The sequence below is a fragment of the Pituophis catenifer genome, unplaced genomic scaffold, assembly GCF_029215685.1.
Source record: "Pituophis catenifer annectens isolate HBS135680 unplaced genomic scaffold, rPitCat1.0.hap2 SCAF_8, whole genome shotgun sequence".
NCBI classification, from domain to species: domain Eukaryota; kingdom Metazoa; phylum Chordata; class Lepidosauria; order Squamata; family Colubridae; genus Pituophis; species Pituophis catenifer.
In genome coordinates this window covers 82,907,276-82,933,149 of record NW_027256888.1, presented here as the reverse complement: position 1 = coordinate 82,933,149, position 25,874 = coordinate 82,907,276, and the positions used below count along the sequence as shown (strand labels likewise).

General features: G+C 45.1%; 1 protein-coding gene across 1 annotated transcript; it reads right to left on the bottom strand.

Moving 5' to 3' along the window:
• Positions 1-617: 617 nt before the first annotated feature.
• Positions 618-6,737, bottom strand: LOC139320745 (killer cell lectin-like receptor subfamily B member 1B allele C). Its single transcript, XM_070949181.1, has 4 exons — positions 6,701-6,737; positions 3,673-3,759; positions 2,736-2,887; positions 618-731 (listed from the first exon to the last, which is right to left on the bottom strand). Exons 1-4 carry the CDS (start codon positions 6,735-6,737, stop codon positions 618-620), a joined length of 390 nt encoding a protein of 129 aa, XP_070805282.1.
• Between the last annotated feature and the right edge of the window lie 19,137 nt (positions 6,738-25,874).

Genomic DNA, 25,874 nt, shown 5'->3' with positions numbered 1-25,874 from the left:
TCTGTGCACTCCCCGCCTTCTGTGCTTGCGCCAGGGGATGGAGTGCCCATCTCCAGTACCATCTTTTCCTGAAAATAAGTCCTAATGCATCTTTTCAAACCCCCAAAAATATAAGACCTGGTCTTATTTTTGAGGAAACACGGTAGATAGATTTAGATAGTTAGTTAGTTAGTTAGTTAGTTAGTTAGTTAGTTAGTTAGTTAGATAGACAGACAGACAGACAGAGACACAGACAGAGACACAGACAGACAGACAGACAGACATATAAGAGAGAGAGATACATAGATATAACTAATGTTAGATATAGATAATATTTAGATACACAGACACATACTCGTACACCTGCACACAAGTGAGTATTTGTATGCGAATACACACGTATACATATACAGAGAGAGTTGCTATATTCCAATCTATCTTCAGCAATTTGTAATGAGCCCCCACATAATCACATGTATGGTGAAAAATCATACAAATACCATTATTATTGTTGTTATTGTGTCCTCATTTACAAATACTGAATTATAATCATATAATCATGCATATAATCATTGAATTTTCTGTGACCTGTCTCAGATCTGAAGACATTTTAGGCTATAAGAAGCAAACTTAGATACTTACGCCCGAAAGGGAGGAGCGTCATTAATGGACCATTTCCATTTCCCACCACCGAAACTCAATCCAATCCAGTAATGACCATGTTTCTCTTGAGTTATTTCTTCTATGTACGCCTGAAAGAAAAAATCCAGACATCATTTACAGTGAATGACGGAGAGATTCTCACCTGAAGGATGTTCAGAATCAGAGCCTCAACAGATGAATCAGTGGAGGAATATGGAGAAGTAGCAGCAATGCAACCCATACGGTGCAACCGCAAAGAGTGGGACAGATCAAGTTCCTGAAACAATGGGACATCCAGGAAGAACCAAGGATGTGTTTGGGTGAACTAGCAGGGCCCTGGAAGCCATGATCAAACCTAGTCTATGGGCCATTCCACATTTGCACCTAACCATGGTGAGAGATGAACAGGGAGCCGCTTTGTTTCACTGTTTGCCGAGTCCTTGTCTCATCTCCTCCTTAGCCCGTAAGTCTTCCCTCATCCCTCGCTCTGGCCTTAGTGTGAAGTTTCCGAAAGATGCCTTAATTAATTCATGAGCCATGAGCCAAACTTCAAAAGAAATACAGTCATTTATTTGGAGCACCATTCCGGCAATATTCGGATGCAGTTAGAACTAATCCCACGTAGATTTACGTTCCCCTATGACCCTGTCTCTCCCTTCCTCTCGGGCCATGTCATAAATCATGTTCTCCAATTAACCACTTTGGCTGGCTGTGAAACCCAACACCCTCCTTCTGATTGCGGTAAGAAAGCATCTATGGAATGTAGTTTCAGTTAGGGAAATCAATCAGCTCTATCAGTTCTCCCTCCCTCCTGCTCATGGCAACTTGAAAGCTTTGCAAGTTGACACTTAGTTTGTCCCCATAAAATCAGCAACCATCTTCAGTGCTTCCACAATGAACACAATCTGATGCAAACTCAGGTCACCCCCACAGTGGAGGACAAAGTCTCTCGGCCACCTCAGATTGGTGGGGAGGACATATTGGCTCACCTTCTTCCTTTCTTCTGAGCAGATGCTCACTGCAGCTCTAAGCAGCCTTATTATATTTTGCGGAATATTTATATTATATACTTTGATTAAAGGCAGGGCAATTAAAAGCCACACAACTCTTGGGATTCACCAGCAAACTCAAAGTATTTGCCTCTGTCCATCTACAGAAACAAATTCTTGCTTGCATGTGTTCTCCATGACTGTTGATACAGATTGCTGGTGAAGAAGTCATGGAGAGGAGCATGGGAAGAAGTGCGAAGAAAGTTTTGGACGTCTTTAAGCCTGGCCATCTTGGAAGCTGTGGACCTAGGTGGACTGCATGAGGCTGAAAGTGCAGGCTTTGGTCAGGTGGAACTTCTTTGAGGGTCTGGATGAAGTTCTACAATGGTTTCACCTCCATAAAAATTAGGATTGACCCAGTTCTTCAGCAATGCCTCCTGATGATGTAATGATGAGCTGCTGAGTTTTAGCACCCACATAGTGGTAGGTTTCAAATTTTTTTACTACCGGTTCTGTGGGTGTGGCTTGGTGGGCGTGGCATGGCTTGGTGGGTATGGCTTGGTGGGCGTGGCAGGGGAAGGATACTGTAAAATCTCCATTCCCAACCCACTCCAGGGGAAGGATACTGCAAAATCTCCATTCCGTACCCACTCCATTTCCTCCCAATCAGCTGGGAATTGGGGGGCAGAGAATAGATGGGGGTGGGGCCAGTCAGAATTTTTATTACCGGTTCTCCGAACTACTCATAATATCCACTACCAGTTCTCCAGAACTGGTCAGAACCTGCTGAAACCCACCTCTGCACCCATGGGTGCTTTCCTGCTTTAATCCCCACAGTCAAGCTGTGGGTTCAAGCCTGCCACCCCCCTCCCCACCCAAGCCCCATCTGAGCCCCCTCCTGCACCTCTGGTCTGAACCCTTTCAATGAGATGTCTTGCTATCCAGAGATTATCCATAGACAATCGATGAAGGAGAGGGATCAACGATGGGCGCAGCCAATTTTAGGCTGATGTCCTTTTCTGCCAGATCCAGGTCAGGCTGACAGTGGGGACAGACCGAAAGCCAAAGGATATAACAAACAAACTCAGTAATTCCATCAGAAGACAGAGAAGGGAGGGCACTTACCTCCTCAGCGTCATCTTGAATATCGAGTATGTCAGCTTTAAATGTTTTGCATAGTTTTATTGTGTCGTAAAAATTGAATGACTGGTAACTAAGTAAATAAAGGTGGTTCTTATGGGCTGTCCAGTCGTGATTCAGTTTGTAATGAAGTTCAGCTTGGAGATGTGAAAAGAGAAAGAAAGAAAGAAAGAAAAATTAGAAGGAGCACATTTAGGCAAATACTGTCATCCATGTTTTTTTAATCCATTTTAAGAAAAAAAGCATAGAGGACAATAGTCATGTTTTCTAAGTGGGGGAGATGGGCAAGGGGCAGAGGGAAAAAAAAATAAGAAAGTAAAACAAAAGGGGAAAAGCTTTTCTGGGAGGAAAATTGCATGTCCTGTAAGACAAACATTTATCCTCCACTAAATATATTAAAATCTCATAGAATATCTGTACCTTAAGATTGAACATTGGTGCTCTCTGAGTTTGGTCACTTTCTTGCAAACATTTTTGTTCCCCAACTAGGTCACACAAAGGAATGCAGAACCATCCAGCCCTCAGAGACAGGGACTTTTACCCAAACTATTTGTTAGCACCGAATTGGATACTTGTTGGTAACCAGGGGTGGGGATGGATGGGAACAAGGGAACCATATGCCTTGGGCCAGAAAACCCCAGATCCAGCTCTGCTTCGGCTGTCACCACTTGGCTTCAGTAAAGCGAACTTTTGGCTAATCATGAGCCCGAGAGTCTCTCTTTTCTAACTGACCAAGTTGGGAGAGCTGACAATCTGCCCAAGACAATACTTAAAAAACAGCAGGGTGCACCGCCCCAACCGGCAGGACTGATGGATGGTGCCTAGAAAATTGCCAAAAAAAACACCAAACCCTGACACCAAACCTGGAGAAAGCTATCCCTCTATCCGGATTCTTATTAATCTCAATCTGTGAGAAATTTACCAATCTCTGCTTGAATTTCTTTGATCTTTTCAGCCCATGGAAGCAACTGTCTTGACACCTTCTCAGCTTCCAGGATTATTGCAGTATCTGAAACACATGTAGCAAGAACATTTCTTCAAGTCTGAAGCTGCCTCCTGGTCTATGGAAAGCCCACTTCCTTCCATGCATGAAGGTATCTGTCGGTCTCTGCAGCTAGGAAGTGTTTTCCTTCCCTCTTCCCAGGATGGATCCCATTACGACTGTCCTACTGTCCCCATTTATTTGTACTCATTTCCTATGTTCATGTCCATGTTTATACTTATACCTGTTATCTTGTACCTGTTTGACAAACTAACTAACTAAATAGAAATAAACAAATAAAATAAACAAATAAACCATGGCCAGATTGGCCTTTCAGAACCATGACCTAAATTTTGTGCCTTGTGGACTGGCATCGGGTTGGTGGAGAGGCTGGAGGTTAGCAATGAATGAATGGCTCTCCTCCTGTTCACCCAATCTAGCTAGAGCAGCGGTTCTCAACCTGGGGGTCGCGACCCCTTTGGGGGTCGAACGGCCATTTCACAGGGGTCGCCAAAGCCCTCTCTCACCCCCCCCCCACGCCTTCACTCACCCTCACCCTCTGCCTCTGCTGGATCGCCCGGTCGCCGTTCATTTACCCCGCCCACTCCCAATCTATTGCTGCCTCTGGAGTCCCAGCTGATGGCTAGAGGGGGAAAAAACTTTAAATTCTTGCCGGTGGGCTTCAAAGAGCCGCCCTACTCTCAGCTGTTTTGCGGAGGGCTCTGTTGCTAGCTAGCTGCAAAGAGGTAAATTCCTGGAGCAGATTTTTTTCCCCCTAGCTATGCTGAAAAAGCAAAATTGAAAGTAAGCAGGGTCTTGGCTGCAACGTGACAAAATGAGGCAGAGAGATTTCTTTTTCTTTTTCCTCACCAAAAAAGGTAGGTGCAAACTGCAAACAATGGGAAATTTAGGGCAAGAGGAAGTTCAAGATTTTAAAACACAGAAGAAAAAAAGCTCTATTTAACTAGGGAATTGTAATAATTGAGATACTATTAATTGCATATTGTGTTGAAAGCAGAAATGGTTAAGTTGTGGTTTGGAGGAATATATGGGGGAAATTATTTGGTTTATTATTATTGGTAAATATAATTAATTGATTTGTAAGAAATTGGATTGCATGGAAATAATTGGAATATTCATGTTCATATTGATTAATATACAAAAAAGGTAGTTATATAACTAATTGATTTATATTAAAATGTTGAATTTGTATTAAACAACTGTATTACATAATTAACCAATGTGAGGATGGATATAAAAATAGATGACAATGGGAAGGGGTATAATATAGAATAGAAGGGAAAAATTGAATTTGATTAAGATTAGAGATGAGGATGAAGGGTAATATTGTTTTTTTAAAAAAATAGATGAGGAATAAATATGGTAAAAAGGAAATATAAAAATTGTAAATTTAATTGAAATGACTAAATACTGTGTTGGAAGAAATATCTTTCTGGGTTCTGCTCCAAGTGGGGAAAAAGACAGTGGAAACATGGAGACTGCTTGGAAAGATGGTTTAATGGTGGACAGGATCACATGGCTTGATGGGGCCCATTGTGTTAGTTTCTGTTGCTATTGTGTTGCAAATGTCCTTTGACAAAGGATTGAGTTTCTGCCTCTGGCCCATTAACAAAGGGTGGGGAGCAGGAAGGTGGGAGTTGCTTTGTCTGTAAAATATGCTTCTCCATTTCTCATACAGGAAAATATAATATTCTGCCTTTTTAATATTTCCCAAAATATTTCATTCTTCTAGGAAAGGGGTGGGTGTTTAAATTTGTGAACCGGCCAAATACTCTGTTCAAAGAAAATACGTTGTATGTTTGTATGTGTGTTTCTAATTATTGCTATTTATTGCTATTTGTTCTCTTTTATTCTTTAAAGTTTAACAATTCATTCTTTATCTTAATATCTTAATATTTGTTTGGGGTTGGCTTTCTTCCCTTTCATCTTTTTTATTGTATAGCAATCTTTCTCCTCAAACCTACCACCTCTGTCTTTTCTTTCTTTCTTATTTTCTCTTCCCCCCCTCTTCTTCTTCTCCCTACTTCCTCTTTCTTTCTCCTTCTCCTCCTCTCTTCCTCCCTCTCTTACCTTCACTCCTACTCTAATTTCCCTTCCCTTCCTTCATCCCTCTCTATTGCTGTATCCTTTTATGCATATGGACTACTCAGAGGGCTGAAAAAGTTATTTTTGTTGGTCCTCACACTTTTGACCAGTCCTCGAACTTACGACTGTCCTCACAATTTACGTTTTTGCCCTATCTTGTCACCATGGTGAAGAGAAGCAGTTGTGAAATGAGTGACACGGTTGTTAAGAATGGTACAATGGGCATAAATGATGATAACTGCGAAGACCGGTCAAAAGTGCGAGGACCTGTCAGAAATCACATTTTTCAGCCCTCTGGGTAGTCCTTTTGTGCACAGGGACTACTCAGAGGGCTGAAAAAGTTATTTTTGACTGGTCCTCACACTTTTGACCAGTCCTCGAATTTACGACTGTCCTCACATTTTATGTTTTTTGCCCTATCTTGTCACCATGTTGAAGAGAAGCAGTTGTGAAATGAGTGACATAGTTGTTAAGAATGCTGCACAGGCATAAATGTGAGGATGGTCATAAGTGTGAGGACCAGTCAAAAGTGCGAGGACCTGTCAGAAATGACTTTTTTCAGCCCTCTGAGTAGTCCCTATACACATAGCCATGGCCACCCAGTCACATGACCAGCTAGCCACGCCCACTCAGTCACATGACCTCCAAGCCACACCCACAAAATAAGCCACACCCACAGAACCGGTAGTAAAAAAATTTAGAACCCACCCCTGGTTGGGGGTCACCACAACATGAGGAACTGTATTAAAGGGTCGTGGCATTAGGAAGGTTGAGAACCACTGAGCTAGAGGAAGGAAAATGGGCTCGGTGGCCTTGGGGACAGGAATGCATTTGCACGTTCAGAGTGGAACTCTTTACTTACCGTTAAGGTTACCATATTCAGCATCCTGTGCAATCATAAAATACCTAATTTGTGCCACTGCATGCCGAAGTGGATCCTGTTTTGCCTTTTCAATAGCACCTGAAGGAGAGGTTTAATTACCATATAATAATGTTGGATTGAGACCCATTTGGGGTTGGGCTCAAGGCACCAGGCTAGAAAGAGGGAGACCATGAAATCTTTTCCCACCTTGGCCACGAAACCATCTGGGTGACCTTGGGCCAGTCACTTTGGCTCAGCCCTAAAGGAGGCAATGGCAAAACCCTTCTATAAACCTTGCCTCTTTGAAATTCAAGCAGGCATTCTTTTGCAGTACCAGAAGCCTGACAGAATGGAGAACTGACCAATTGTTTTTTCCTAGAAGGGCTGAGGAAGATTGGGGAATCGATTTATTAACTGGAAACCACTTCTATTTGGACTTTGTTGGGAAGATAGACCACCGTGGAGATTGAATTTATTATATTTAATTAGACAACAATTGATAAGAGATGGCATTAAGAAACAAACATGGGAATTTAACCCAGGACAAATTACTCTTCACTTTTGGGATGATTTAGGATAGATAAGAGGCCGTGGTAAATTTTCCACCAGTGGATTAAAATAATAAGTTTGTTATCACAGGGTTTTGAAACTTTAACCTTGTATTATTATTGTGGTTGATCTTCAATTCGATTCACAGTCTGGGACTGGTAAAAAAGTTAACTGTTCAAGTCCTAACCATGGACCTAAGAGCTGTTAAAGTAACTTCTGAGTATATAAGCTGTTTGGAATAGGGTGGTGGTTTTTTTGTTGTTGTTGTTGTTGTTGTTGCAAAGTTGGGATATTCAGGTCTAATAAATTCAAATTTTCCATGTTTCTAGGCAGCCCTTTGGGTATTGCTCCAAGGGTTCCTACTAGTATTGCTACAGCCATTGATTTCTTCCTCCATAACCACTGAACTTCAATTTGCAAATCATTGTTACAAAATAAATTTTGTTATTTTTCTAGCTCTTTCTCCTCAATTCGTGCATCACCTGATATTGCAATATCAACGAACCAGACTTTTTTCTTTTTCATAATAATGATGTCAGGCGTGGGCCAGATGTCTGTCTGTTCGGATCTGAAAGTCCCACAGGATCTTGACGTGCTCATTTTCAAGAACTTTGTTGATTTGGTGTTCCCAGTGATTCTTGCTTCATTCAAACCCAAACGTCTGGCAAAGCTTCCAATATATGATGTAATAAAGGAGAATATTTGTAGCTCAGGGTTGACATGAGGGGTCTTCTTTTCTTGCAGACATTTCATTACCCAAACTAGGTAACATCATCAGTGTTAACAGCAAATTGTACAGTGTTACAGCAAATTGCACTCCTTACTAGCGCTGATGATGTTTGTTTATTTGTTTATTTGTTTGCTTGTTTGTTTGTTTGTTTATTATTCGTATTTCTATGCCGCCCACTCTCCGAGGACTCTGGGCGGCTTACAACAAAGACAACAAGAACAACATATTGCCCCCAACAATCTGGGTCCTCATGTTACTTAGTTTGGGTAATGAAACGCCTGCAAGAAAACAAGCAGGCATAGAGAGCATCAATGTATGATTTTTGGCAACTTGGTGACAGGAGCAATGTGGCGCTCTCATGTGACCCCCCTCCTGCGCGAGCTACACTGGCTCCCGGTGGTCTTCCGGGTGCGCTTCAAGGTTTTGGTTACTATCTTTAGAGCGCTCCATGGCTCAGGACCAGGGTACTTACGAGACCGCCTCCTGCCACCAATAGCCTCTCACCGACCACTTCGCTCCCATAGAGAGGGGCTCCTCGGGGTGCCGTCGGCCAAACAATGTCGACTGGCGGCCCCCAGGGGGAGAGCCTTCTCTGTGGGGGCACCTGCCATCTGGAACGGGCTCCCCCCGGAGTTACAAAGGATCCAAGACTTACGCATCTTCCGCCGTGCCCTGAAAACGTTTCTATTCCAACAGGCTGGTCTGGCTTAACTCTCCCTTTTAAATTGGCTTTTAAATTGGCTTTTAAATCGGGTTTTAGATCTCTTTTAGATAATTTTGGATGTTTTAATCTTTAAGCCTAAATTATTTAAACTGTTTTTTAATAGTTTTTAACTTTTTTATGTCTTTGTATTTATTTATGGCTGTTCACCGCCCTGAGTCCTTCAGGAGTAGGGCGGTATACAAATATGAAAAATAAATAAATAAATAAATAAACTTGATCATGACAGTGTAGATAACCATTCTGTGAGATTTTGCTGCAGCCGCTGATAAGGCGATCCACTGTTTCATCTTTCTCGCTGCAAAAGCGACATTTGCTCTTGTTACTGACATGTTGAATTTTTGCTTTCATGGAATTGGTCTGCAAGGCTTGTTTTTGGGCAGCCAAAATGAAGCCTTAAAAACTGGGGAAAAACTCACTGAACAACTGCCTGGATTAGCAAAAGACATTTTTGGCTCAATTATGGTTGTAAGTCGAGGCTACCTGCAATTCGACTTTACTGCAAGTTTATATTAAGAGCATCTGAAAGTCCAGCTCACCCTCCTTGCCTTCACAGCCCAAGAAACTAGGGAGGATCTCTTGTGAGATGTTTTCCACACCCCTATGGCAGTTGCAGGCTAACCTGGCTCTTTGCCAACCATTGTCTGGCTTTGGATTCTCCCTCTGTCTCCCAAACTCATTCCCACACACCATTACAGACCCTCAGAATTGATTAATTAGTTGGATAAGATTAAAAACTTACATAAACTGATATACCAAAGGGTGTACAAAAACAGACAGAACAGCATTAAAACGCCAACTGTTGCACAATTGTAGCCTGAGAGACATAGTTCTAATTTCGTTGGAGGGCCTGTGTTTAGAAAGGAAGCCTTGATTAGAAATGATCTTAAGAGGTAATAATATGGGTCACACTATCTTCATGATGCATTTTCACCTGCTGTGGGACCTGAAACTGCAACTGCTCCAGAGCTGGGCCCTCAACAAGCAAACCTGTTCATGAAGAAGCCTTCATGAAATGCTCACCTTTGGAGGAGATGTTAAACCTGCCCTGTATTCTATGATGGCCTTAGGTTATAGAAACAACATCCATGCCAGGCCTCCCTGATAAAGTAGAGAGCAGAGTTTGGACACACCACTGAAGGATCAAGGCTGAGAAGGAACCGATAGATTTGGGCCTTGGACCCAACTGCTCCTTGACTCTCTTGGGATGGAATAACCTCACATGCCCTTCCCTTCCCTCCCCTCTCCCCTCCTCTCCTCTCCCCACTTCCCTTCCCTTCTCCCAGGGAGTTTCCAAGGCCGAGGATGGGCTTCAACCTGGATCTCTCCAATACTAGGTCACCCTCTCACACTCTGTGCTGTCACTGTGCCCAACAGCCCAAAGCAGCCAACTTAACATAGCTCCACTACTTTGCTCACCCTCAGCAGACCAATGGTTGGCCTTGGCCAACAAAAGTTCTTAGGCATTCCGGACACCCACCGTAGAAAGACAGTTAACCATAGCCAAATTGGCAAGGGGGCTTCTTCCCTTATGAGAGAATCCTTCTGTTTCTCCGTGTTCTGTTTCTCCGTGAACATCCCCAGTATTTGCTCCTTGGCTTCCCTCAGCTCCCCCCTGTTACTGGGGGCCTCCAAGGTTTTGGTGGGCCATCTGTGTGTCCTCCTCTGGGCAGACCCTCCACCCCCTGTGCTTCCTCTGACAACATCTCAGGCTTAGCAGGGGGTCTCCATTCCTCCTCTGCCTGGAGAGGGTCTGGAGCCTCCCTCCCTTCCCTCGGACCTCTCCTCTCTCGGAAGGGCCTCCCTCCCACTGCTTGGCATGCATCCCCACAACCATCCCGGTGATGGAAGGCTGTGGGGAGGGTGAATCTGCATCAGACCTGCAAAGAAGCCCAAAGTGCCAATGCAGCTAATTCCAATTTCCTTGGCAGCTTAAGCATTACGTGTAGCCTTCTGCAGATAAGTCATTTTAAAATATCCTTCAGATAAACACATGTCCAGCATCTGACAAAATGAAAACTAAAAATAAATTAAAACTATAAAAATAATTACAAAATACTAAATAAAATTTTAAAAACACAACAAACAAGCAAATGCAAAGGAGAGACTTGATGGATCACCAGGTCTTTTTCTGATGTCACTTTTCTATATTTCTTTACAAACAGGTTGGGCTCCCAAACCTGACTTACTACACAGATTTTCTGATGCCTACTTACGTTGTGGACGTTTTGCTGGAGCTGCTGGACCTAGAGAAAGACAGAAAACCAATTCACCTCCAATACGTCAAATGGAATCAGCCCCAGGCTAATGCATGACCCAAGAATCCTATCCCCAGAAGCCCAATTTCTGCCTAAAGGTTCATCAAGCAGGCGGCCGTAACGAGGAAGCTTGTTTTTAGCGGGTGAGAAGCTGCAGGAATTGCATTCCAAGCAACAATAGAATCCTTTGTTCAGCTGCCTTGTTACAAAAGGAAAACCTGACAACTTTACTTTTTCATTTGCTCAAACATTTATCTCACTTCCCCCCAGCCTCTTTACAAATCAGATAGACTGATAAATACTTTTCTACGATTCAGATCCGTTAGATTTCCCACCCCTCCAGCCCAAAGGCTAGAAGAATCACTGCCGTTCTGTGGTTCAGGGAAAGCAATCCCAGCCCTCCTTCCCCTGCAATGAACATGGTGGCTATCTTCTGCATTAAGATCTTTTCTTCAGCAAAATTCTGTGACACAGAACTTGTATTTTCTGTTTCTGCAATTGTTTTACTTAACTTACAAGAAACTGCTGGCTGAGATCGTCTGCTGGTTTGAGTCAGATAGGAGAGAATATTCGTAGCTCAGAGTTGAAATGAGTGGTCCTTGGTGCTCCCTGAGCTTCTTTGTTTTCTTGGAGACGTTTCATTACCCAATTAGGTAACAGCATTAGTGCTAGAAGGGAGAGGAGGAGGAGGAGGAGGAAAGAGGAGGGTGGGATCCTTGGAGCTCTCTGAGCTTGGTTGTGTTCTTGCAGACATTCCATTACCCTACTAGGTAAGAGCATCAGTGAACTACTTGGGTAATGAAACATCTGCAAGAAAACAGCCAAGCTCCGAGAACACCAAGGACCACAGAGGTTGGGGTGAGAATATCATCAATATGCTGATGACATCAATTATTCTTCTGGACCTCAGGAAAATCAAGTGACAGTGTCAAAGTCCTGATCCGGTGCCAGGAAACTGTGTGGGCCTAGATGGGGGTGAACAGATTCAGGCTTAATCCTGGCATGATTATGTTTATTTGGACTATGGCCATGTTGCAGGAAGATTCCAGCGTTGGTCTTAAGACGGCTTGCACCTATTTATTTATTTAAATTTATATGCCACCCATCTCACTAGCCAAAACAACTTGCTATCCATTGTGCCCAGTCTGGGGGTTCTCTTGGCGTCACATCTCCTGCTTGAACTCTCTCTGGAAGCAACCTGGCAACCAGCACAGCTTGCAAAGTAGGGCTGTTATATGGGCATCCTGAGGCATACCCATCACTGCCTGTGCTGCTCTCTTCTGGACTAGAGGAAGCTTCCAGACCAGCACCAAGTAGAGCATCTTGCAGTAATCAAGCCATGAGTGTCCAGGGAATGGGTAACTTTCTGAAGGATCTTCTGATCTAGGAAAGGGCACAATTGGTGCACCAGATGGAACTGGGCAAGACTTCCTGGCTACAGCTGTCACCTGTTCACCAATCAGCAGCTGTGAGTCCTGGAAGACCCCCAGATCTTTCATTCACATTTCATGTTCTGGGTTCTTCATTCCAGTTGCAGCCTCCATTGTCGCCGCACAAGGTGGATCCTTGCAAGTCGGCAAATGGTCTCCAGGATCCTCCCAAGAAGGAAGTCTACAGGTAGGGCACTGACATTCTCCTACATGGTCTCCTGCTTGAACAGGGAGTTGGACTAGAAGACCTCCAAGGTCCCATCCAGTGACGATTATGATGATGACGACATATTTTGAGGAGAAGATGGCAGAAAAGATAGCTTACCTTTTGCTGGTGGTGGTTTGGGAGCCATTTTACCTCATCGGTGCATGTAACATCTAATCCCAATGGGCACATCTGGAGAATGGAGCAGATTATGAGAATTAATGTAAGTGGAAATGCAAACATTTTGGTTAAAAAGAGAAAGTGGTCAGCAAAATGGAGACAGCTTCAGAATTAACTAATATCTCCTTTCCTGGATTTTATGTCCTTCTAGTGGACAATCACTTAAACATGAGCCAGCAATGTGCGGCACCAGCCAAAAAAGCCAATGCAATCCTACCTTGTAACAACAGAGGGATAGAATCAAGATCACATGAAGTGATAGTTCCGCTTTATAAGGCCTTGGTAAGACCACACTTGGAATATGGCATCCAGCTTTGGTTGCCACAATATAAAAAAGATGATGATTAGGGGGCTGGAGGCTAAAACAGATGAAGGACAGTTGCAGGAACTGGAACAGGAACTTTTCATTAGACTGGACTATGTCTAGTCTAATGAGAAGAAGGACTAGGGATGATACGATAGCAGTCTTTCAATATTTGAGGGACTGCTACAAAAAAGAGGGGGTCAACCTATTCTCCAAAGCCCCTGAAGGCAGAACAAGAAGCAACGGATGGAAACTAACCAAGGAGAGAGCCAACACAGAACTAAGGAGAAATTTCTTGACCATACATTTAACCAGCGGAACAGCTTGCGTCCAGAAGTTGTGGATGCTCCAACAACTGGAGGTTTTTAAGAAGAGATTGAACAACCATTTGTCTGATATGGTATAGGGCTTCCTACTTGAACAGTCGGTTGGACTAGACGACTTCCAAGGTCCCTTCCAACTCTGTTATTCTGTATTCTGTTACACCTTTAGGAGAAAATGTGGAGTAGGTTTTTGGGCCTCTCCTTAGAAGACTTGGTGATAAACTGGCATCCCATTCCTCATTTCCTTTCTGGCCAAAGTTACCCTCTCAAATGTAATGTAGAAGGACTCTTATGTCCTCCCCTGGAGTCAATTTAGGGTGTTTAATATTCATTGTAGGATCGCAGATCGCTTAAATGCAGCCCAGAAATAAAAGGTTGGATTGCACTGGATCACACGCAATGAACATGCGCCAAATATGGAACAGCAAGGACATCAGCCTGGCAACCAAGCGTAGGTTAGTCCGCCCTATCGTGTTCCCCATAGTTACCCATGGTTGTGAAAGTTGGTCCTTAAAAAAGCAAGACGGGAAGAAAATTGGCTCATTTTAAAATTGGCGACCACATGTTTATTGGACCCGTGTCCATCCTGGTTGGTACTGGCCTCCCGGGAGGTGACGCGAGGCTGGCTCCAGGAGATTATAAATGCTTCTTTGAGTGAGGGTGTCTTTCCCACCGTCTTGAAAGAGGCGGTGGTGAGGCCCCTCCTCAAGAAGCCCTCCCTGGATCCAGCTGTATTAGCAAATTATCGTCCTGTCTCCAACCTTCGCTTTGTTGCAAAGGTTGTTGAGAGTGTGGTTGCACGACAACTGCCTCAGTACCAGGATGAATCGAATTATCTAGATCCATTCCAGTCGGGATTCAGGCCCGGGTACAGCACAGAGACAGCATTGGTCGCATTGGTTGATGATCTCTGGAGGGCTCGGGACAGGGGTTGCTCCTCTGTCCTGGTCCTACTAGACCTCTCAGCGGCTTATGATACCATCGATCATGATATCATGCTGCACCGGTTGGAAGGGTTGGGGGTGGGGGGCACTGTTCTACAGTGGTTCTCCTCCTTTCTCTCTGACCGGTCGCAGTCTGTGTTGACAGGGGGGAAGAGGTCGACCCCGAGGCCCCTTATATGTGGGGTGCCACAAGGATCGGTCCTCTCGCCCCTTCTGTTCAACATTTATGTGAAGCCGCTGCGTGAGATCATCCGTGGTTTTGGGGTGAAGTACCATCAGTACGCTGATGACACCCAGCTGTACATCTCCACCCCAGACCACCCCAATGATGCCCTCGAGGTGATGTCCCGGTGCCTGGAGGCCGTACGGATCTGGATGGGGAGGAACAAACTCAGACTCAACCCATCCAAGACCGAGTGGCTGTGGTTTCCGTCGTCCTGATATAGTCAGTTGGCACCATCTCTGACTATTGGGGGCGAGTCTTTGGCCCCCACAGATGGGGTTCGCAACTTGGGCATCCTCCTGGACTCACGGCTGTCTTTTGAAGAGCATATGACGGCCGTAGCCAGGAGGACTTTTTATCAGGTTCGCCTGATTCGCCAGTTGCATCCCTTTCTGGATCGGGACTCATTACGCACGGTCACTCACGCCCTTGTCACTTCACGCCTGGATTATTGTAATGCTCTCTACATGGGGCTCCCCTTGAGAAGCACCCGGAGGCTCCAACTGGTCCAGAATGCGGCCGCGCGGGTGGTAATGGGAGCAATGTGGCGCTCTCATGTAACCCCCCTCCTGCGCGAGCTGCACTGGCTCCCAGTGGTCTTCCGGGTGCGCTTCAAGGTTTTGGTTACTATCTTTAGAGCGCTCCATGGCTCAGGACCAGGGTACTTACGAGACCGCCTCCTGCCACCAATAGCCTCTCACCGACCAGTTCGCTCCCATAGAGCGGGACTCCTCAGGGTGCCGTCGGCCAAACAATGTCGACTGACGGCCCCCAGGGGGAGAGCCTTTTCTGTGGGGGCACCTACCATCTGGAATGGGCTTCCCCCGGAGTTACGAAACATCCAAGACTTACGCATATTCCGCCGTGCCCTGAAAACATTTCTATTCCAACAAGCTGGTCTGGCCTAACTCTCCCTTTTTAATTGGCTTTTAAACTGGCTTTTAAATTGGGTTTTAAACCTCTTTAGATAAATTTGGATGTTTTTAATCTTTGATCCTAAATTACTTAATCTGTTTCTTAATAGTTTTTAACTTCTATATGTATTTGTATTTATTATGGCTGTTCACCACCCTGAGTCCTTCGGGAGTAGGGCGGTATACAAATATGAAAAATAAATAAATAAATAAATAAATTTGAGTTGTGATACTAGAGAAGGTGCCTGCGTATTCCTTGGGCAGCAAAGGAGACTAACAAGCAAGCCCCGGAGTGCATAACACCAGCATGTCACTGGAAGGAAAATCAAAAACTGTGTCTCCCTTACTTTGGCCACGTCATGCGGAGGAATTCACTGGAGAAGGCAATTATCTTTGGAAGAGTTAGCGCTTAGGAAACTAGGCCGCCAAAGAACACAGTGGCTGGACACCCTCAAAGCTGACCCCAGCCAGAGCAGAGAATGACCTGAAGAAGCAGCGCAAGATCAGAAGAGGTGGGGGGACCATCTGGCCCATAGAATTGCCAAGAGTTGGACACAACTGAGTGGATAACATCATTATCAATATTCATTGGGCTTTCCCAGTCACAGGTTGGCAAAGAAGCTCTAGTCTCTTGCATTGGACTTCTTACTTGGATGCTTGAGCGTGTGTGAATTGTTTCCTTAAACTCCTTAAGTTTCTCTATCTAATCTCTCCAATTGCTGTCTCTGTCACTGCGTTCTGTGTTTGTCAGCCGAGCCTCCATCCTAAGACATACGGTAGCCTGCCAGAGAACTTTATCACGTCTCTGTAGCAACAGAGATAAGACTGTCTTGTGATTTCTGGGCTACTGCGCATGTCCAAGCTTAAGGAAGAAACTTCCTGATCTTTTTCCTTTGTCCGTCTGTGTGATAAAACTGCTGATAACGATGTAGTTAGTAAGTTTGTTTTATTTCTTTATAATAAAATGTTTCTTAGAATATATTTCGGGTTTTCTTTCTTTAAAGTATACAGCATGGAAAACAAGATCCATCCGTCTCTAATTAAGTGCAATTACCCCAGGGGAGTATCGAAACTGCTTTACGCTTCGACAGTCTCTGTCTTACCTCTCCAGGTTCTGCCTTCTTTTTGCTGTTACAACCTGCCCAGGAGTGAAATTCAGTAGGTTCTGATAGGTTCTGGAGAATCGGTAGCGGAAATTTTGAGTAGTTCAGAGAACCAGCAAATATCACCTCTGGCTGGCTGCAGAGTGGCTTGGGAATGGGGATTTTGCAGTATTCTTCCCCTGCCACACCCACCAAGCCATACCACACCCACCAAGCCACGCCCACAGAACCGGTATTAAAAAAAATTGAATTCCACCACTGAACCTGCCTCAATTTTCTCCTCGATTCCCTCTCTCTGTTAGTAGAAGGTAGTGGGCATAGAGACAGGATATCTACTCAACTCTGGACTCTTGGTCTATTACCAGAATTAAACTGTGAGTAGGAGCTCCACCGGACTTACTCTTTGTGTCTTCAGCTGGATTTTCCTTCTGACAGTTTTTGACAGTTTGTTCCCTTATGAGGTAGAATATTCAAATTCTGCCTCTCTCCCATTGGCTGGCTGATGGAACCAATCAGCATTCAGCACTTACCCTTCAGTTTCCTTCTTTGCATATTGAATTTCAGATGGTCCTCGGCAAATATATTTCACAGTGAATTTTCTCTTACTGGTTTAAAACTGTCTGACTGGCAGAAGAGGCCAGAGGCTATTGCCCATCTTGAGAACTGTAAGAAATGACCAAATCAGTTTGGAAAAGAAATCAGTCCAATGTAAAAACCAGGTGCAATTAGGAAATATACCGAATATTATCTTACTTTTTTTTTTAGTTAGGATTCAACCTTGCTTGGTAATGAACCTATAAAGGTTTTGTGCTGTGTTCCTTTAAACCCTGTCGTCCCCCCACTCACCAAATACCATAACTTAGTATTCTGGGGGGAAATATGATATTGGAGTAACAATAGCTTCTCTGACTGATAGTAGCCTTGTGAGATTAGAGTGAGACGTTCTAAGGTGTTTCTGTTGAAAGGTTGCTCGGACTCTTCCACATTTTCCTCAGAGGCCTTGAGGGAGAATGAGATTGTTCCTGGCACGTCAGGAATTACTGACTGAACTGCCAGCAGAAAAGGCCTGGCCTGGGGAGAGCTTTCAGGCCAGTGAGGAAGAGGGGGAGAGCTCGCAGGGCAGAGAAGCAGAGGTCTGCCAGATTGTTGGAGGAAAGGCCCCAACCTTCTTAATGGGCTGCACCGGGTGCTATTTAGCAGGCAGAGGGATGCCTTGCTGGAAGCAATGTCTGTGGGTCATGGCCCAATGTTTAATTGGGTTTCCGAGACTGCGGTTCATGAGCTACATGGATGCAGTTTAAGTTGCTTTGTGTTCGTGTTTTGGACCTGATCTTTGAGCAGCTGGTTTTCTGTTTGATGCGTTAATTAGCCATTGCTTGGAAGTTTCACCTGGGGCTTGTTAGTGGCTGGCTTTGCTTGGAAACAACCCTCTGAACTCCTGTCATGGGCTGTTCCTGTGAATTCTACTTGTAAACCCTGAAACTCTGACCATTGGACTGGCTGAGAAACCTAATTGGAGGTTCCCAACCTCAGATTGCATTTTGGTTTCTCTTTGGAAACTACCCAGGCGAGCCTTTATTCCTGAGACTCTTGATTTTGCTGTATGTTCCTTGTTATCTACTTATATGATAGCAATAGCCCTAAGACTTATATACCGCTTCACAGTGCTTTCCAACCCTCTCTAAGCGGCTTACAGAGTCAGCATCTTGTCCACCTCACAATCTGGGTCCTCGTTTGACCGACCTGGGAAGGATGAAATGCTGAGTCAATCTTGAGCTGGGGAGAATTGAACTGCTGGCAGTGGAATGCAGAGTGAGCCTGCAATGCTGCATTCTCACCACTGCGTCATCATGGTGCTAGATCCTGAGTGGCCCCCTGTGGCACATCTTGCCCAGAGAAGCAGTACTCAGCCAGGCAGCCGGCACAACTCCTAAACTGAGACTCTACATAGGTGACAAGTTTGCCATCCTTTCCTTGCTCCAGTGCCTTAGAATTGGAATTACACGCTCCGGATCATCACCTTTGTCCTCCCAAGGAGCCTTTCAGAGAGGCTAATGGTGGAAACCATCTGATTGTGTACCCTGGAACCATCTTTGAGCATCTTCAGAGTTGCCACAGTGAAGCTGGCTGAAGCTGTGGGAAAGGGAAGGGGGAATTGAAGACTGCCTTCTCCACGGACCCTTGGTCCAATGTCCACAGGGATGCCCTGACCCTTAAAGGTGGACTAGCCTGGAAAGAGATGAAGCTGTACGTCCCTACCACCCTGAGACTCCAAGTCCTGCAGCGCAGCCATGATGCCAAACTAGCAGGAATTTCAGCTACCTAAAAACCCTGCACCTAGCCAAATGGCAGTTCTGGTCGCTGAAAATTAAGCAAGACGTGGAGGACTATGTAAAAACTGAGCCACTTGCGCAGTCATGAAAAAGAGATCAGGAAAAACCCCTGGTCTCCTTCAACAAGTGGCAGAACCAACCCGTCCCTGGGAAGAAATTACCATGGATTTTATAGTCATGCTCCTGAAGAGTGGCAGGAACATGGTCATTTGGACTGTGTTTGACTTATTCTGAAAACAAGCCCACTTCACCACCTGCAAGGGGCTACCCTCGGCCAAGAAATTGGCTTGGATGTTTATAAAGCGAGTCTATAGATTGCCTGGGGTCCCCTGTAGGATTATTTCTGATGGGGGGATCCAGTTCACAGCAAAGTTCTGGAGGGAGTTCCTGAGAGCCATAGGTCCTCCCAGAGCCTCAGCTTGGCTTTCCATTCAAGTACTAATGGGGCGGCAGAGTGAGCAAACGCCATGGTGGAGCAGTACCTGAGGTGCTATGTGGACTATCAGCAGTCTGACTGGGAAGACCTGCTGCCATTATCAGAGGCCGCTTACAAAAATACGGTTCATAGCAGCACTGGCTTGACCCCCTTCTGGATCACCAGTGGCCTGGAGTTTGTCCCCAGGCTGGAGCTACCCACAGAGCCACCATCCTCTATGTCCCTGAACGACTGGATGGACTCTTTGAAACAGGAGTGGGAAAATACCAAGCAAGCCTTGGTGGAAGTGGCGAAAAGCTATAAAGCTCAAGCCGATAAGCGCCACTCCCCCCAACCTCCTTTTCGGGTTGGCAGTAAAGTGTATCTGTCAATGAAGTACTTGAGGTTGAGATTGTCAGGGCATTGATTAATCCCATTTTTGGCTCTGGGACAATCACCCTGATTAGAGGAGATGGATCGTGGCCTCTCCAAGTTTGCAATATTCTGAAAAGAAACGTGAAGAAAAGTTCTCTAATAAAACTCATTTATTTGTTATAAAGAAAATAAAACACCTCACTAACTAAGAAAGATAATTGTTACATTTTGGCAAGCGAGGCCTCCTGCCGGTCCAGCCGGACCTCTGTGGCAGGAGAACAAAGGAAAAGGAGTGTGAGGGAATGTGGGGTGGATGGACATGCGTAGCTTTTGATAACAATTCTTGGCAAGGTACGGAAAGTCTGATAGTCCAGAAATAATGAAGCTCAGCTGGGAAATAAAATAACGCAGTGACAGAGATTGCCAAGTAAAAAACTAGGACCTAAGTTTTTGGGGCCATTCCCGATCGTGAAAATAATAAACCCCGTAAACGTTCAGCGTGGCCTCCAACGCTTGCTAGGGAAAGTGCATCCAGTTTTTCATAGCAGCTTGTTAAAGCCAGCAGTCAGTTCCCAGCTAAGTCCAGTTGACCGGAGAGCCCCAAAGACTATGGTGGTGCAGGGAGAGACCCACTATGAGGTGAAAAGAATTTTGGATTCATGCGTACATCGGGGTCGGCTTCAGTACTTAGTCCATTGGAAAGGCTATCCCCTGTCTGAAGCCACTTGGGTTAAGAGTTGGGATGTGAAAGCAGACAGGTTGGCCAAGCAATTCCACAATAAGTACCCGGGGAAACCCACAGAGCCACCTAGAGGAGGTCAGGGAGGCTGAGTGGGTTCAGTTTAATTCTCTGTGGCCTTTCTTTCCTTTTTCAGGACGTCCTTTTTGTGTGAGGAGGAGCAGCGGGTCAACCCTGGAGCCATCTTTGAGCATCGTCAGGGTTGCCACAGTGAAGCTGGCTGGAGCTGTGGGAAAGGGAAGGGGGAGTAGAGATAGCTGAGTGGAATATGTAGCCAAAATACATATTCTTTCTTCTGTGAACCAAGGACACTCTCAGCAGCACCTGGAGAGGCATGGATGGCAGGTGTCTGGCGATGGGGAGAAAGACCTGATTGAGGCACGTGATGGTTGAATAATGTGGGGAAGAACTTTGGAATTTGAATTGAGCAGGGAAAACCTGGGGGTCATCAGATTCGGATTTTCACCAGCTGTGCCAATATGACATGCTTAATAAATCTATACTTTGAGGAATCCTGCCTTGGAGTTTTGATTTCATCTGGGTTTTTACTTGGAACCCTGACACTGATGTACTGGGGGAGGGGGGCTTTTGTTCCTCCCCCCTCCTCCCAGTTACTCAGTGCTTTGTACTTTTCTCCCCCCTCCCCCCCCATTTTATGCATACTCCCTCTTCAGGAAAAGTTGAAAGTCTGGGATGGCGTGGCATCCTTTTGGGAATGGTCTCTACTACGTATCCCAGGGGGAAAAGACCTGGTAAGAGGTGGAGAACTTCTGCACATCCAGAGAGGCCCATCTGACCTCTGTCCTAAACTCTGAAGAGCAGGTGACACCCCTCCCCCAATTGTTCAGGTCTTAAAGAACTCCCAGAGTCCCCTTCTTAAACGGGAGGACCTGGACACTGCATCGTTCCCATGGCTGAGAGCTTCCTTGGACTGGTTGGTCGATCTTACATGACCTTTTAGGGTCAAGATGCGGCCTTTTTCCAGAGCCCAGAACAGAGCCAGCAGGGCAGCGTTCACATGGATGTCGTAATTTTGGCCTTGAGGCTGATTCAAGCCCTGAAAAAGCCACAGAGTGAGTGGACGGGGACTCTTCTGGGTCAGCAATCAGCTGTTATCTCTGCCAAGATGATTTCCCCAAACAAGGCTGGGTGATCTGGCTCATCTGCCACCCCATTGGTTGCCAGGGTGGATTCCGCTGATCTGGCTGGATGACTGGGTGCCCCATTCCGCCATCATTGTTCTGTGTACCTCTCCCCCAAAACTCTGCACTCAAGGGAAGAGGACGACCACCCCAGATTGAAGGGGTGTGGCAATCTTCGATCGGGGAAAAGGATAACTGTGACCCCCTTGCAAGAACCCCCAAAGAAGCAGAAAGCTCCGTGCATCCTGACAATTAGAGGTGCACAAGCAGGACACTTGAAAGGCTCAGAAGGTCAAGGTGTTAATATAGAGTTCTTGCTTAGGAGAGTCCAAAGATTTTGTGTTGTTGCACCAATTTAACAACAACCACAATAAGAATAAAATAGGAGAAGACACTGCCAGGAAATCTCCAGCCACAGGCTGGAACAAGAGGTTGGAAAAGCAAGCTGGCGGAAGGAAGGATCCAATCACATCCGTCTCTTTCTCAAGAAAACTTCCTGGAGTCCCCCAGATGTCAAGCCCAGCTCCCAGCTTAGTTTTCTGGGAAAGCTAAATTCAAGGAAAAGAACTTAGTGTTCCCAGACCTCAGCCCACCCAGAGACCCCATAATGCAAAACAAAGACTGTGTACCTCTAGAGAAGACTGCAAGAGGAATGCTTTCCTTCCTTCCTTCCTTCCTTCCTTCCTTCCTTCCTTCCTTCCTTCCTTCCTTCCTTAAATAAAACAAACAAGTAAACAAACAAACAAAATAAATAAATAAATAAATAACATTCTCCCAAGATTTTTGAGGTCTAAACCTGAGGAAGGAGGAGGAGGAGATGGTCCTGGAGATGTGTGGGTACCAAGCCCTGTGGGGCTTTAAGGGTCAAACCCAGTTTTTTTAATTAAACCCAGAAGCTAACAGGGCCGTGAAATGGAGCTTTCTTGTCACATGTTTAGGTCAGCAGGTTTGCCAACCGCTAGGCTGTTGAACTGTGCTGTTATAGGAGAAATGACGGAACCTAGGCCAAGCTCTTCAATGCGGGAAAGAGTTTATTGTGCACGGTTCAAACAGTCCAAAGACAGCAAAGGGTCTGAACAATGATGGCTGTTTTTGGCCAGATATTTATACAGTATAAAGGCAAAGTTATTACGAAGAGTGAGACATTTCACACGTAGAAGTTACCCTTTAATCTATCTCTAGGAAAGACATAACAGCCCTTTTCCCACAGGCTCAGGTTCTCAGCTCCGGAGCTCAAGACATAATAAAAGAGGAGATAAGGGGCTTAGAGACCCCTCAAGGGCAATAGAGGAAGCGGTATTTCTCATCTTAGGATATACATGACATTTGGGGTGTAATAAACATTAAACAACAGGATGTATCTGTTTAGGGTCAGTTTGCCCTTTTACAATTCTGTACCTACGTCAAATACCTTTTGCCATCTTAGCACCTTGGCACGGAAGAGGCACTTCTGTCTTGACCAAAGATTTGGATTTCTAATATTTGAGTTTTATCCCAATATCAAATCTTAGCCTGGCTCAGTGCCATTGTGTTTTCTGTTCACAATTGTGCAATTGTGAATCGTATTGAAGTAGTGCGAAGATATGGAGAGACCTGGTCCACAGAATCACCAAAAGTCAGACATGACTCAATGGATATCCTCCTCCTCCTTCTCATCATCATCATCCTCAGGCTGTAGAATTCTGGACCAAATGAAGCTCCTAAATCGTCTTCAAGGACAGCCACACGTATAGTGACTACTGAAGTAGTCCAGTTCACCTTTGAGTCAGTCTTGACTTCTGGCAACTATGGGGCAAGTCCACATGGTTTTCTTGGCATATGCCTTGCCTTCTTCTTCCTGAGGTTGAGAGCCAGAGATTGGCCCAAAGCCACTCAAGCTGTCCTCGTGTCTAAGGCAGAATTGGAACTCTCTGTATCCCGGTTCCTGACCCTGTGCCTTGAACCCTTACAGCAAACTGAATGTCAGTGTTCCAGAACAACCCAACTCCAATTAAAAACTCAGAGACAGGCATTTTCTCAAAGTTCCAGTTTATTAGAGTAGATATACTGGCACATCTGGGAAAACCCAAATCTGAGAGTTCTGGGTTTTACCTCAGTTAAATCAAAATCCCAAATCCAGCCTCTGTACCCATCAGTCCATCACATGGCCCAATCATCATCCGTCTCAACTTGAGCCATCACTGCAACCACACCTCCTCCAGATGCAGGAACTCAATGACATTGACTGAAGGGAAGAATGCTATTATGTCTAACTACAAACCCCCTATTATATCCACTCTCCTATTTTCCAAAGCACAAGAAGGTGGCAGCGTGGAAGCTTCTGGGGTTAATATGGCTTTCAAAGCTGACACTGGGTCTCAGCAACTCAGGAGGAATGTGGGGAACTACGGAAACCCCAAAGCTCCTGAGAATCTACTCAGCCCTTCCTTTGAAGAGGAGAACTTCTCTCACACAATAATATCCAGGGCCAGTCCAGAGATGTGAGCTACAGGATGCCAAGGGCTACTTCTCCAGGGCTGCCCCCTTGGCAGTGCCATCACAATCCCTCCACAGCTGTGCTTTGCTGAGGGTCCGCAGCAGCCAATCAACAGGCTGCTTAAGTCACAAGAAAGGGGGTGTCTTCACCTGGGAAGAGAAAGCAAGCAAGCCAGGCCAGAGGAAGGAGGGACTACTCAATCCACACAATTCCACGTGCAGAAGTCAAGTAACAAAAGAGCCAAGAACAACTCTGCCTAAGGAGATTCTTAGCGAGGAGGTACAGATTAACCAAATGATGCCTTGAGAGTGACCAACTGTTCCCCATCAGTGGGAGAGCTGACCAGGAAATGTTCTCACTTCATCAGGAGGCTGATACTCCTGGCTTCCTTCTTCTTTTTCGTTGGGTAGAAATGTTTTTTGGCTCTAAAGTTCTGGTTTGGCTGTATCTATGCTCCTGGCATGTTGTCAATTGTTCTTAAATCCTTGCTGTTCTCTCCAACAATGGAAAACCCTTGTTCTCCAGAGGGCAACTGAAGCAAACCCCTGTACTTGAGCTGATCCAGTGATATAGACAGCTCTGAAGTGCGGGAACCTATGTCCCATAATCCTCAGGTCCTATTTATAAATGACTTCAAGACATCTTGAATTGCACCCGGAGGTGCAAGAGTAACCAGCGCAGCTCATGAAGTAGAAATGGATAAAATGGAGTCTTAACTGTATCAATGCCAGACCCCACTGATATTATCTGAAGGGCTCAAGAACTGAATCTAGGATTGGTGGGCTTCATCAAGCCATCTTTCCTTGGATAAATTTATTCAAATGTTCTTCAATTCTTTTTTTTTTTTAATTTGATTTATATGCCCCCCTTCTCCAGAGACTCAAGGCGGCTTACAATGCATTAATCAATAGCCTTCATACTTTTGTATATTTTTACAAAGTCAGCTTATTGCCCCCACAAACTGGGTCCTCATTTCACCTACCTTAGAAAGGATGGGAGGCTGAGTCAACCTTGAGCCTGGCAAGATTCGAACTTACTATTGCAGACAGCTGGAGTTAAATTACAATGCATTAGTCTGCTGAGCTATCCAGGCTCTTCTTGAACTCTGATACCCAACTTTCATGGTCCTTTCTTCCTTTCTCCATCTGTGACCTTCTGGTGACATTTAGCTGTCCTTGGCCTTTGCCAGAACCCCACATTCCTAGTTTAGAGGTGTGGCCTTCCTGATGATTTTTGTCATTGTGAAGGCTCCAAGGTTCTCTGCTGCTTGGTGGTTAGTCTATATCTGCTATGATAGTTGCAATGCTGGAAGGGCAACCAGTTGGCTGCTAAGCATTTGTCAGTCTTGGTTTTAATGCCCACATTCCAAAAATGGTGGATTATGGGCGTGGCCTTTGTCCCTTGCTGTCTTATGTGACTGGCGTTTCTTTCCTCTTTATCTCAAGCCATGTCTCCTGAGGAACCCCCAGCCAAACCAGCTCCTGATGACAAGATTGACTTGAACCAAAGTCCTATTATGAAAACCCGCATCAAGTACTGGTGGATCATGATTTCTATCACCGCAGGAGTCCTTATTTATTATTTATTTATTTTATTTATTAAATTTTTATACCGCCCCCTCTCCCGAAGGACTCGGGGCGGTGAACAGCCAAAATTAAAAACACACAATACAAATATTAAAATACATTAAAACAGAATTAAATTATCTTAGGCTTCTCCAATTTAAAACCCCATTACCCATAAAATTCACCAATTAAAAATTTTTTAACCCAGCCCGGCTTGCTGAAATAAAAACGTCTTCAGGGCCCGG